The 13,244-nt window shown below is 38.5% G+C and overlaps 1 protein-coding gene across 15 annotated transcripts in view; it reads left to right on the top strand.

Annotated features, from left to right (window-relative positions):
• The window catches only part of PKHD1 (PKHD1 ciliary IPT domain containing fibrocystin/polyductin), a 475,577-nt gene that overhangs the window by 51,509 nt on the left and 410,824 nt on the right, over positions 1 to 13,244 (top strand). For 14 of the 15 annotated variants that reach the window (XR_009354742.1, XR_009354743.1, XM_059178234.1 and 11 more), the window contains 4 exons: positions 757 to 941; positions 1,839 to 1,961; positions 3,144 to 3,258; positions 3,977 to 4,252. Coding sequence is in view for 13 of the 15 variants with exons in the window: in XM_059178234.1 (XP_059034217.1) it covers positions 757 to 941; positions 1,839 to 1,961; positions 3,144 to 3,258; positions 3,977 to 4,252 (699 nt within the window). In the remaining 2 variants the exon portion in view is untranslated. The remainder of the gene's footprint in view (positions 1 to 756; positions 942 to 1,838; positions 1,962 to 3,143; positions 3,259 to 3,976; positions 4,253 to 13,244) is intronic. The other variant, XM_059178229.1, reaches the window with a different exon arrangement.

Genomic DNA, 13,244 nt, shown 5'->3' with positions numbered 1-13,244 from the left:
GTTAAGTGAAAACCCGTCTCACTTGATTGGCCAGCTTCTGAATTTTGTTTGGTCTCATTTTCTTCATTTCTAAAGTAGGCATTAGGGTACCTAAATGGCCCACCTCCTGGGACTTTTGGGAGTAGCTAATGAAATGGAAACTTTTGGTAAAGCAAGAACCAGGGTTCAAACACGAGCAGAGCTTAAGCACAGAGCGCTGTTATTTTTCTGTGGGGATGTGGAATGGGGAAGCAGGTGGTTGGGCTTAAAGGAATTCTAATAGAGAAACCAAAGTTCAATGCCAACATTCCTCAGCTGGGTTGGCTAAGTTTTTATGGGTGTCAGCTGCTGTGAGCCTCCCCCACTCCCTGTGAAAGGTGGCCAACTTTTCTCTGTTCACAGGGCCAGCTAAATTTTTCCAGGGAAAACCCACCATTTAATTAAGGTTTCAGGCATTACCAAGGTGTCTGGAGTGTATATTTGGAGTTGACAGTGGAGAAGGCTTTGTCTGATGTGACGATGCTCTCTGCATGCTATGAGATGGGATACTGATTAAAGGTATCACAATATAAAAAGTAGACATCTCCTTGTGTTTGCCTTAGGAAACACATGGTTAACTGGGCTGGGGTTTCACTCAAAGGCACATTTTGAACTTGAGGGTCTCCTCTACAATTAGTGGGCTTCTTGACATTTATTCTCTGTTATTTTAATGAGGAAACCCGGTGCGGTGGAGTAATTAGTATCTTGTATGTTTTATATCAAAACCTTATTCCACAGATATCCCCGTGCATGTATCAGCTAGTGACCTTCGCAAGCTCTTACAAAACAATGCTGATAACTTCACATCTAGGTACCTCAACGTCAACGACTTCGCTGTGACAGAGGATCTAAAGTCTTGCTACGAACATGTGTGGACCCTCTCCTGGTCTACCCAAGTTGGAGATTTGCCCAATTTTATTAGGGTATGTATGTTAGTGCTGTGGATTTGGCATCCAGGAGCCATTTTGTTAAAAGAAAATCAGAATTATATGGGTGAAAACTGTCATGAATTATTAATTTTGTTGAAATATTCAAATATTCGGGAAGTTTTCAAGGCATGTTTTTTATCGCATACGTTCAATTGCTGATAAAGCAGTTTAAACCCAATGTCTTCTTCCCTAACTCAGTGTAGGTAGAAGTTGTTGGTCAGTGTCCATCGTACAATGATTCTACATCTGTTATTGGATAATTTAAGCAGATGTGATTGACTTAGATTATCATGGAGGCAGATGGCACAACAGAAGGAAGTTTCGAAAAGGATTTGCTGTCTCTGGATAATGACAAAACCAGATGCTCTTGCATATTTAGGGTTTTAAAAAATAATCTAATGATCATCTAGCATTTGGTTATTATAAAATGAAACCCAAGATAAAATTTTATCCCCGTTATATGGTATTGTGGGTCATCTGGTTTTCAAACAGAATACTGGGGTAGAGAAGGAGGATGGACGAGAGTCATCTCATAGCATCTTTCCCCTTACCTTTTATTTTATTATTTTGGATTGCAAACATATAAAATAGAAAAGCACATAGAAACAGAATATCTCAAGACAGAGAGAGAAGATTGTTTTTTGTGCTTTTTTTTTTTTTTTTTTTTTTTTGGCAGCTCTATTGGCACATAAATATTCCTCTAGTCTACTGGGGCTTTCATTGACTGTTACTTACAGTTAGGGTTCTAGGCTTCACCCCAGTGTCACCTTCACTTTCTAGCATCTAGTTACCTGAAATGTGAAGAGACCCTTTATTATGCATGAGGTTTGGCTTCTATTAGATTAGACTTCTGTTCCTTGAAAGAATTCACCAAAAATGTAACCCTCTCAGGTCTCTGATGCACATCTGACTGGAGTGGACCCTGCTGCAGCCATGCGTGTGGTGTATGATGGTGGAGTTTTTCTTGGACCCATATTTGGAGACATGTTGGTTACTGCCAACCAACACACTCAGGTGAGAGTGCATGGGCCGCCCAGAGTACAAGCACCACTTCCAAGGGTCTCCACCCAGTATCCCAGATCACTTTTCCACTCCATAAAACAGAGACAATTATGGCTGTCCCCTTTTTACTTCCATGGTGCATGAAAAACACTTGGAAAATAGAAGCGCTTTGTAAACACAGTATCCTATTATTATAATTATTGATGCTGTAATTATGGTCCCCAAAATGGCGAACGTTGATAGCCACATAGGATTTGTTACCTCCACGCAGTGGCACTGGAAAGTAAATGAGCTAAGTCCGTGCCTTTTCTCCTTAAAATGTCCTTTTATCTTTTCCGTCTGCCCGTAGTCCTGTTATAGGTCATCTGCTTTTAATTTGAGAAAATTTTAAAATGTGAAAACTATAAAGAATAATGTAACCAACACCTGGGTATCCAAACCAAAGGTTAATAATTGCCAACATTTCGATAGATTATATTTTGTGTGTATTTATGAATAAAAGAGAACATGAGAAATAACATTGAAGTGTTCTTTATCAGGTATGCCTTCATGCCATCCCACACCCTTTCCCTCCATAAGCAAAAGTATTATAAATAGAGTGTGTGCTTTTAATCCATATTTTATATGTAGAGCATCAAACAAGCCCTATTTTTTTTTTTTTTTACTTTCTCCATCTCCAAGTATGGTAGAGTTCTACCAGTTTAACGTAACGGTGAAAGGAAGAGTCATGTAGTCTCTTATTGGGGACCCACCATTTTAGAACAAAAAGACCCCAAACCAAAGGCCCAGGTAGACTATTTTCCAGTTGCATATCCATGTATTACAATGCAAGGAAGGTGCCTGTTTTGTTGGCATGTACCAGCAAAGAAAAGACTTTTCACAGATATCTAGTTGAATATAATCTAGAGTGATAAAAGTCATTGAATAGTTTGAATTTTCTTAAATTTACTACAGAGAGGAAATTTATTCAAGATTTAGCATATTTGATTATAGAAATGTTAAGTTTCAGCATAACAACCATTATTTTAAGAAAACCTAATATGCTTTGAATCATTCATTAGGGTTTGTTACTGAGAAATAGAAGAAAGAGTCATTAAACATGTTAATTTGGGCAAATTTCACAAGTGCTTTCTGAGTACTCTTGAGCACTTGAAATGCATACATTTGCCTTTAATTATTCTGCCTTTTTTTCAGGTGGTTGTGCGTGTGAATGACATACCTGCCCATTGCTCAGGTTCCTGTTCTTTCCAGTACCTCGAAGAGTCAACTCCCCAGGTCCACTTGGTGTGGTATTCCCTGGGTATGATTTGTGAGTTGGCATTGAGATGGTCATGACTTCAGGCTCAGTGATTTCTTAGAGGCCATGTACCTGGTGATGGGTGAACAGGAGGGGCATCCATTCATGGGGTGGATATTAAGTGATACAGCAGAAAGTATATTTTTTGTTCAATCTAAATAATATGGTTATGGTTTGAAATGGAGGCAGGTGGAGGTGTTTTTTGTTTTTTGTTTTTGACAGAGAAGGAGACTGCACACCTGAGCGGGGTAAGGGCGGGAGGCAGGGGAGAGGGGAGAGAGAATCCCAAGCAGGCTCCATATTGAGCATGGAGCCCAATGTGGGGCTCAGTCTCACAACCCTGAGATCATGACCTGAGCTAAAACCAAGAGTGAGACACTTTACCAACTGAGCCACCCAGGTGCCCTGAGACACCTGGAGATTTGATGGCCTAAAATGTTTTATTCTCTTTGTCCCTTGTTTTGAAATGTTTATTTTGATTTTTTTTTCATTTGTTTAGAGTTGAGTAGTGTTCTCTTATTCCTAGTTTGAGAAAACTTCAGATGGGGGCTGTACATTGCAATAATAAATATAGATGCCCAATATTGGAGTCATCATCCAACTCCTTGAATTTTGGGAGGGGAAGGTGAGAGGGAATGAACATTTGACATTAGACAGAATTCTCTTAAATGGAGTTATAGCATTGAGAGATGACTTTGTTCTTTTATTTATTTATTTTTCCTTCTTTAAGATGGTGACATCCACCTGCTGGTTTATATTTTTGGAACTAGTTTCTCTGGGGACCCCCAGGCCGTGCAGGTTACGGTGAACAAAACGATCTGCAGAGTTCTCTTCTCAAACGAAACGAACGTGGTCTGTCAGACAGACCTGCTGCCGGTCGGAATGCATCGGCTCTCCGTGGTGGTGAGGCCTTCCGGTTGTGCCATCAACGCCAGTGGAGAAGCCCTCTTCCTAAACGTGGAGCCCAGACTGGTTGCTGTGGAACCTTCCAGAGCTGCAGAGATTGGTAATCTGGGGAGCGCCCCACCCAGCACCTGACCCTCTGATGCTCTAGCATGCTTGCGGAGATGCAGGAATGCAGTCGTGTGGCGTGATAAATTCCATACCCCCTGCAGGTCACAGGTTTTGTTTTCGGTCATCAACATTTTTTTCTAATGACCTACAGACTTCTGAGCCCTTAAATGAGGTCACTTGCCACATAAAGGATCATAGTTGGCTGAGGGTGTCAGGCATAACTGGGTCAGTCACTGAGACACTGGGACAGTTTGGTCCAGGGGAAACAACACTAGGTTGGGAATTAGGACATAGGCCTGGGTTTTTGTCCTGCGGAAGTCAGATGTGTGACCTTAGGAGTCTCGATTACTTTTATGGGAGGCAGTTTCCTAATAACAATGACGGTAGGCCCGGTATCATTTATTGAGTACCTCATCTGGGGAGTCGCACTCCCTAAATGTCTAGAGCTGCCCCAAAGATGGAATTACTGTCCAGTTTTTTGAGGTGAGATGATGGTGGTTTGAAGAGGAGTGACTTGTCCAAGGCTTTCCAAAGGGAAGAGGTAGAGTTGGATACAAATGGGGATTTTCAGAAGCTCAGCCTCTGCTTCTTCTATGCTATCCTGCTGTTTAGCTATGCAGTGGGCCTAATGATGCCTCATTCACCAGCCTTCTACTTTTGTGTGAGATTAAAATGAGCCAACAGATGGGAAAGTACCTTGAAAAGTAAAAACATTTGCAAATGCAAAGCATAGGTCTTACGTACACAAATGTTTGTGGAGTGATGTACAGTTGGGTCCTTGGCTAGCAGGCAAAGCCAACTACTGTCTAAGCAGTGGGGTAGACCGAGAGCAGTGGGTCTGATCGACACTGACCTCATGGACTGTAGGTTAGTGCCATGGAAACCAAGGATCTCTCCATGACTTCTGAGGGATGCAACCAGTTAAAAACAACCCAGCCAGGTTGTAACAATGTCAGGAACACCCATGCTTATATGTGTTAATGTATGATTTTTAGAGCATAAAACTACTTTCCTTAATGTTTTGGATTTTTGTCATTTTGTCATAAATAGTTTTATTTTCTTGGTCAAAGAACTGTGGCTTAGAACATTCTTTTAAAAGCAGCATTTCCTGCCACAGGCTCATTGCTCAAAGGCACAGCTCACTTTTGGCTTCACTTTGCCCAGCAGACTGAATTGGGAGGCCCTGCCTGCCTCATCTCTGCACAGAAACAGGGCAAGCTTGCTCTAAATTTCTCGGTGGTTTCAAGCAGGGGCCAGATGATATAGGGTGCTTGGGGTAAAAGAGCATATTCTCTCTGAACTCGGTGATTATTGGTTTGAATTTAGGGCCTAAAATAGTGTCTTTGGGGGTTCATAAGGGGCTTTCATCTGAGAAGGTTGGCTTTTGCAGTTCAGGTCACACTAAGCTGCTCCAGCTCCTCTCCATCCCCCACCAACCGGATTGCACAGACCTCCAGCGCCCACTTTGTCATCCTCACTTCCCCTCTGCAGAGTGCTTTGTACAGGCGGGGGTGGGGGGGGCAACTCTCCTGTTTTCTTGGGACTGAGGGTTTCAAAGGACATGAGACTTTCAGTTTTAAAATGAGGTTGTAGAACTTTTAGTGCTGAAACTCCGGAAGGTCCCAGGCAAAGCAGGGTGAGTTGATCACCCTCTCGATGTGCTGCACCAGCAATCTGCCCATAGTGCAGGGATCTGTCCGGGAGAATTTGCTTCATCCTTCAATACTTTTGTAAAAGATGGAAAACTCCAAGAAGAGGTAGTGTCTGGTGGGTGCAGGTGAGCTTTTAGTAAGACTGGGGGGAAAGGGAAGGAGGGAGAGAGACGCTCTAGCTCTTAGTTTTCTAACTACGGGCTGTAAACTTTCCCTATTAACCCTTCCTCTGCCCTGCCGCCTACCTAGTAGCAACCAGTGACAATCAATCAGTCAATCAACTAATCAATCAACATTATAACACCCTGTGCTCCATACTGAAGATCTTGGCTCTCAAAGCGTGGTTCTGGACCAGAGGTATCTGCATCCTCTGGGAGCTACTTAGAAACACAGTCTCAGGCTCTACCCCAGACCTCCTGAATCAATTTGCACTTTAAGAGCATCCTCAGGCAATTTCTAGGAATAGTACAGTTTGAGAAATGCTGCTTGGGGACTTTAAGGGGGACCAGATCGAGGCCTACCATGAAGAATTTACAGAATAGCTTTATATGTAATGAACACATAAAGTAATGTAATCAGTAACATTCGAAATCACCACTGGCCCATATGCAGAAGCACACTTGAAAGGGTTTTTTTTGTTTGTTTTTAACAGAGGGAGAGAGCGTGGGAGGGGAGGAGTGGGGGGAGAGAGAGAGGGAGAATCCTCAGGCCGACTCTCTGCTGAGTGCAGAGCCTGACATGGGGCTTGATTCCTGGACCCTGAGGTCATGACCTGAGCCGAAATTTCCATGACCTTGTCCTCCAGATCACTGATACATTCTTCTGCATCCTATAATCTGTTGATTCCCCCTAGTGGATTTTTAAAAATTTCAGTTATTGTATCCAACTTTGATTGGTTTTTAAAAATATATTCTATTTCTTTACTGAAGCTCACACTGAGTTTTTCCATTCTTTTCTCTAGTGCAGTGAGTATCTTTATGATCATTACTTTAAATTCTTTATCAGACATATTACTTATCTGGGTTTCACTTAATTCTTTTACTGCATTTTTTTCTTGTTCTTTCTGTTGAGACATGTTCCTCTGTCTCCCTATTTTGGATGACTTTCTATGTTTGTTTCTAGGGATCAGGCAAAACTCTGTGGAGTTGGGTATGATACCCCTTACATAGACTGTGTGTGCTTGGAGTTTTGCCGATAGGAGCTGTGGACGTATATGCTAGTTACTCTTTTAAGCAATGACTTTTTACAGAAAGAATGAAGAAACAAGTAATAATAAAATTTAAAAAAATAAGAAAATAAAAAAAATGGAAGAAGGAAAAAAGAATAAGAAAGAACAAAACAACAAAAAGAGACAAATTTTCAAAAGTAAAAATACAATAAAGCAGTATAAATTAAAACACCCCCCCCCCCCCCAATCCACAGCTGGTTTCTGTGCCCCAGAACCACAGGATGGCTGGCACTGGCTCACGGACCCTGGGCTGGCTGAAGTTACAAGCTTGCCAAGGTGACTGAATATTCCAGCTATGTTGTCTGGACCTTACTCTGGTCTAGGCTTTTATTGTGGGGTGGGAATGTGAGATGTGTCCTTCTCCAGTCCCTGTGATCTGAAGAACTTTCTGGCACCAACCACTTGGCAGAGTTTTAGTGTTGTCTCTTATATGCTAGTTGTTCTTTTAAACAGCAGGTTTTTCTGTGTCCCCAGAGACACAAAACTGTTCCTGGTTTTTCAGTATTCCTCGCCCCAGCCATTTGCAGTGTTGGGGTGGAGGTCTTGTTACTGTCTTTCTATATCTCTTTCTGTTCTCTTGCCATTCTCTCTGTCTTTGGTTGTTTAATAGCTATTCACTTTGCTCTCAGTTCTTCTTCAGGAGGAATTGTTCTATTAAGAGATGTAATTTGGTATGTTCTGTGGAGGAAGCGAGCTCAGAGTCTTAAATTGCCGTCTTGAATTGGAACCCATTATCATTGTGATTTTGATTTTGATTTTCCAAATGACTAATGATGTCGAACATCTTTTCATGTCCTTATTAACCATTTGTGTATCTTTGGCCATTTAAAAAATTGTGTTATTTTTCCCTTTATTATAGAATTGTAAATGTTCTTTATATATTATGGATATGAGTCTCTTATCAGATATATGAGTTGCAAGTATTTTTCCTATTCTGTAGGTTGTCTTTATTTTCTTGATATTATTCTTTAGAGGACAAAAGTTGTTTTTTAATTTTTTAAAAAAATTTTAATTCTCGTGTAGTTAACATACAGTATTGTATGTAAAATACAATGATTCAACAATTATATATATTACTCAGTGTTCATCATGATAAGTATACTCTTAATCCCCTTTACCTATTTCACTCATTCCCCCACCCATCTCTCCTCTGGTAACTGTTTATTCTCTATAGTTGAGACTGCTTTTTGATTTATCTTTTATCTCCTTTGTTCATTTGTTTTGTTTCTTAAATACTGTACATGAGTGAAATCATATGGTATTTGACTTTCTCTGACTGGCTTATTTCACTTAGGAATATACTCTCTAGCTCTGTCCATGTTGTTGTAAATGGTAAGATTTCATTTTTTATGGCTGAATAATATCCTGAGATATCTATCTACCTATCTCACATCTTTATCCATTCTTTATCCATTGATAGATACTTGGGTTACTTCTATAATTTTACTATAGTAAATAATGATGCAGTAAGCATAGAGGTGCATGTATCCCTTTGAATTAGTGTTTTCATATTCTTTGGGTAAATACTCAGTAGTGCGATTACTGGGTTGTAGGTAATGTATATTTTTAATTTTTGAGGAACCTCCATACTATTTTCCACAGTAACTGCACCAATTTTGCATTCCCATCAATAACGCATGAGGGTTCTGTTTTCTCCACATCCTCATGAACACTTGTTTCTTGAGTTTTTGACTGTAGCCGTTCTGACAGGTATGAGTTGATTTGCATTTCCCTGATGATGAGAAGTGTTGAGCATCTTTTCATGTGTCTGTTGGCTGTCTGTGTGTCTTCTTTGGAAGAATGTCTGTTCATATCTTTTGCCCATTTTTAACTTAGATTATTTGCTTTATGATGTGAGTTGTATAAGTTCTTCTTCTTTTTTTTTTTTAAGATTTTATGTATTTATTTGACAGGCAGAGATCACAAGTAGGCAGACAGAGAGGGGGAAGCAGGCTCCCTGCTTAGCAGAGTACCTGGTGTGGGGCTTGATCTCAGGACCCTGAGATCATGACCTGAGCTGAAGGCAGAGGCTTAACCCACTGAGCCACCCGGGTGCCCCTGTGTAGGTTCTTAATGTAATTTGGATACTAATTCTTATCAGATATGTCATTTGCAAATTTCTTCTCCCATTCAGTAGGTTGTTTTTTTAGTTTTGTCGGTTGCTTCTTGCTATACAGAAGCTTTTTATTTTGATGTAACCCTAATAGTTTATTTTGCTTTTGTTTCCTTCAGGAAACATCTGGAAAGATGTTACAGCCAATGTCAGAGAAATGACTGCCTGTTCTCTCTTCTAGGATTTTTGTGGTTTCAGGTCTCCCATTTAGGTCCCTAATCCATTTTGAGTTTATTTTGTGTATGCATGTAGCTGTCTGGTTTTCCTAACACCATTTGTGGAAGAGACTGCCTTTTCCGCATTGCATATTCTTGTCATTTTGTTGAAGACTAATTAACCATATAATTGTGGGTTTATTTCTGGGATTTCTATTCTGTTCCATTGATCTTTCTGTCTGTTTTTATGCTAGTACCATATTGTTTTGATTACTACAACTTTGCAATATGACTTGAAGTCTAGAATTGTGATACTTTGAGTTTACTTTTTCTTTTTCAAAATTGCTTTGGCTGTTCAGGGTCTTCCGTGGTTCCATACAAATTTTAGGATCATTTGTTGAAATTCTGTGAAAATGCTTTTGGTATCTTAATATGGATTGCATTAAATCTGTATATTGCTTTGTGTAGTATAGATGTTTCAACAATTTTTTTATTGTGTTATGTTAGTTGCCATAAAATACATCATTCATTTTTAATGCAGTGTTCCAAGATTCATTGTTTATGTACAACACCCAGTGCTCCTTGCCATGCATGCCCTCCTTAATACCCACCACCAGGCTCCCAGTCCATGAGCATGGACTGTCTTTCTGTTTGTTTGTATCATCTTCAGTTTCTTTCATCAGTATTTTATGTTTTCAGAGTATAGATTTTTTCTCCTATTTGGTTAAATTTATTTTTTTAATTTTGGAGCAATTGTAGATGGGATTTTTTAAAAAAATTCTCTTTCTGTTACTTCATTATTAGTGTATAGAAATGCAATGGATTTCTGTACATTGATTTTGTATCCTGCAACTTTACTGAGTTTATTTATCAGTTTCAGTATTTTTTTGGGTAGCGTCTAACACTTTCTACATACAGTATCATATCATCTGCAAATAGTGAATGTTTTATTTCTTATTTGGATGCCTTTTTAATTCCTTTCTCTTGTCTGATTGCTGTGGCTAGGACTTCCAATACTATGTTGAATAAAAATGGCAAGAGTAGACATCCCTGTCTTGCTCTTGACCTTACGGGAAAAGCTCTTAGCTTTTTAGTAATGTTGATGTTAGCTGTAGGTTTCTCATATAAGCTCTTTATTATGTTGAGGTATGTACCCTCTAAACCTACTTTATCAAGGGTTTTTAATCATAAATTGAGCTGTGCTTTGCCAGATACTTTTCTGTGTCTATTGAAATGATCATATTACTTTTATCCTTTCTCTTATTGATGTAATGTATCATATTTGTTGCTTTGCAAATATTGAACCACCCTTGCATCCCAGAAATAAATACCACTACATCATGGTGAACATTTTTAATGTACTGTTGTATGCAGTTTGCTAATATTTTATTGAGGATTTTTGCATATGTGTTCAGCCAGAGTATTGGCCTCTAGTTCTTTCTTTCTGTGGTGTCTTTATCTGGTTTTGGTATCAGGGTAAGGCTGGCCTTATAGAATAAATCTGGAAGTTTTCTTTCATCTTCTATTTTTTGGAATAGTTTGAGAAGAATAGGTATATACTCTTCTTTAAATGTTTGGTGGAATTCTCCTGTGAAGCCATCTGGTCCTGGACCTTTGTTTTTTGGGAATTTTTTGATTACTGTCTCTTCAAATTTTCTCTTTCTTCATGCTTCAGTTTTGGTGTTAGGAATTTATTCATTTTGTCTAAGTTTTCCAGTAATTGGCATATAATTTTTTGTAATATTCTTTCCTAATTCTGTGTATTTCTGTGATATCAGTTATTATTTCTCCTCTTTTATTTCTGATTTTGCTGATTTGAGTCCTCTCTCTTTCTGTTTTGACTAGTCTGGTTACAGGTTTATCAGTTTTGCCAATCTTTTCAAAGAACCAACTTCTGGTTTCATTGATCTGTTCTAGTGTGTTTTATGTTTGTTTGTTTTTATTTCTTTTATTTCTGCTCTAATCTTTATTATTTCCTTCATCCTGTTGGTTTTAGTTTTTGTTGTTGTTGTTGTTATTTATCTACCTCCTATAGATGTAAGGATAGATCGTCAATTTGAGATTTTTCTTACTTCTTTAGGTAGACCTGTATTTATGTAAATTTCCTTCTTTGAACTGCTTTTGCTGGATCCCAAAGATTTTTGGACCATTGTGTTTTCATTTTCATTTGTAAATTTTGATATCTTCTTTGATTTCTTGGTTGACACATTCATCGTTTAGTAGCATGTTATTTAAGCTCCATGTATTTGTGATCTTTCTAGATTTTTCCTTGTGATTTATTTCTAGTTTCATAGCGTTGTAGTCAGAAAAGATACATGGTATGACTTCAATCTTTTCGATTTGTTGAGATTTGTTTTAAGACCTATTATGTGATCTATTCTGGAGAATGTTCCATGTGCACTTGAAAAGAATATGTATTCTGCTGTTTTATGATGGAATGTACTGAATATGTCTGTTAGAATTATATGGTCCCATGTGTCATTCAAAGACACTGCTTCCTCATGGATTTTCTGGATGATCTATCTGTTGATATAAGTGGGCTATTAAAATCCCCTACTGTAATTGTATAGTATCTGTTATTTCCTTTAGGTTTGTTATTAACTCTTTACGTATTTGGGTGTTCCTGTTTTGGGTGCATAAATAATTATAGTTGTTATATCTTCTTGTTGGATTGTTCTCCTCATTATTCTATGTGTCCTTCTTTGTCCCTTGCTGCAGTTATTGTCTTAAAGTCCATTTTTTTCTGATACAAGTATTGCTATCCTGACTTTCTTTTGACATCCATTTGCATGGAAAATATTTCTCTGTCCCTTCACTTTCAATCTATATGTTTCTTTAGATCTGAAATGAGTCTCTTGTAGGCATGGTTGAGGTGGGTCTTACTTTTTTTATTCATTCTATCACCTTATGTCTTTTGATTGGGGTGTTTAGTTCATTTACATTCAAAGTAATTTTTGGTAAGTATGGATTTATTTCCTTTTTGTTACTTGTTTTGTGGTTGTTTTTATAGATCTTCTCTAATCCTTTCTTCTCTTGCTCACCTCTCTCATGGTTTGTGCAGCATGGTTTGTGGTTTTTAATATCGGTGAAGTCTAGTTTGTCCTATTCTTGTTAGTACTTGCACTTTGCTGTCATATCTAAGAAATAATTTCCTAATTCACTGTCACTAGAATTTATGTATATTTTTTCCTGAGAGTTTTATAGTTTTGGCTTTTGCATTTAAGTATTTGATTTAATTTTTGCTTATAGTTTGAGGTAGGGGTCTGTATTAATTTTCTAGGGCTTCAGAAATTGGATGGCTTAAACAACAGATATTTATTGTCTTAGAGTTCTGGAGGCTAGAAGTCAAGGATCAAGGTGTAAACTGTGTTGATTCCTTCTGAACCAGCTTATGAAAATCTGTTTTAAGCCTCTCACTTAGTCTTTGGTGGTTTGTTGGCAATCTTTGGTGTTCTTTGGCTTGCAGGAACATCACACTGATCTCCTCTTTCATCTTTACTTGGTGTTCTCCTTGATTTTTTCTGTGTCCAAATTATTCCTTTTAATTGGGATATTCATCATATTGGATTAGGGACCCACAGTCCAGTGTGACTTCATCTTGTCTTAACTGATTATAGCAGCAATGACCCTCTTCTCAAATTAGGTCACCTAATTTGAGGTATTGGCAGGTAGGATTGCGGGGGGGGGTGGATATTTCAACCTAAAACAGGGTCTAACTTCATTCTTTTGTACGTGGATATGCAGTTGTTCCATTTTACATATATGTGGACAAAATAATGTAACTTCTAGGAGTATAATTGCTGAGTCAAGAGGTCATATACATTTAAAATTTTGAT

The sequence above is a fragment of the Mustela lutreola genome, chromosome 6, assembly GCF_030435805.1.
Source record: "Mustela lutreola isolate mMusLut2 chromosome 6, mMusLut2.pri, whole genome shotgun sequence".
Classification (NCBI taxonomy): Eukaryota; Metazoa; Chordata; class Mammalia; order Carnivora; family Mustelidae; genus Mustela; species Mustela lutreola.
This window is presented reverse-complemented; position numbering and strand designations above follow the sequence as displayed.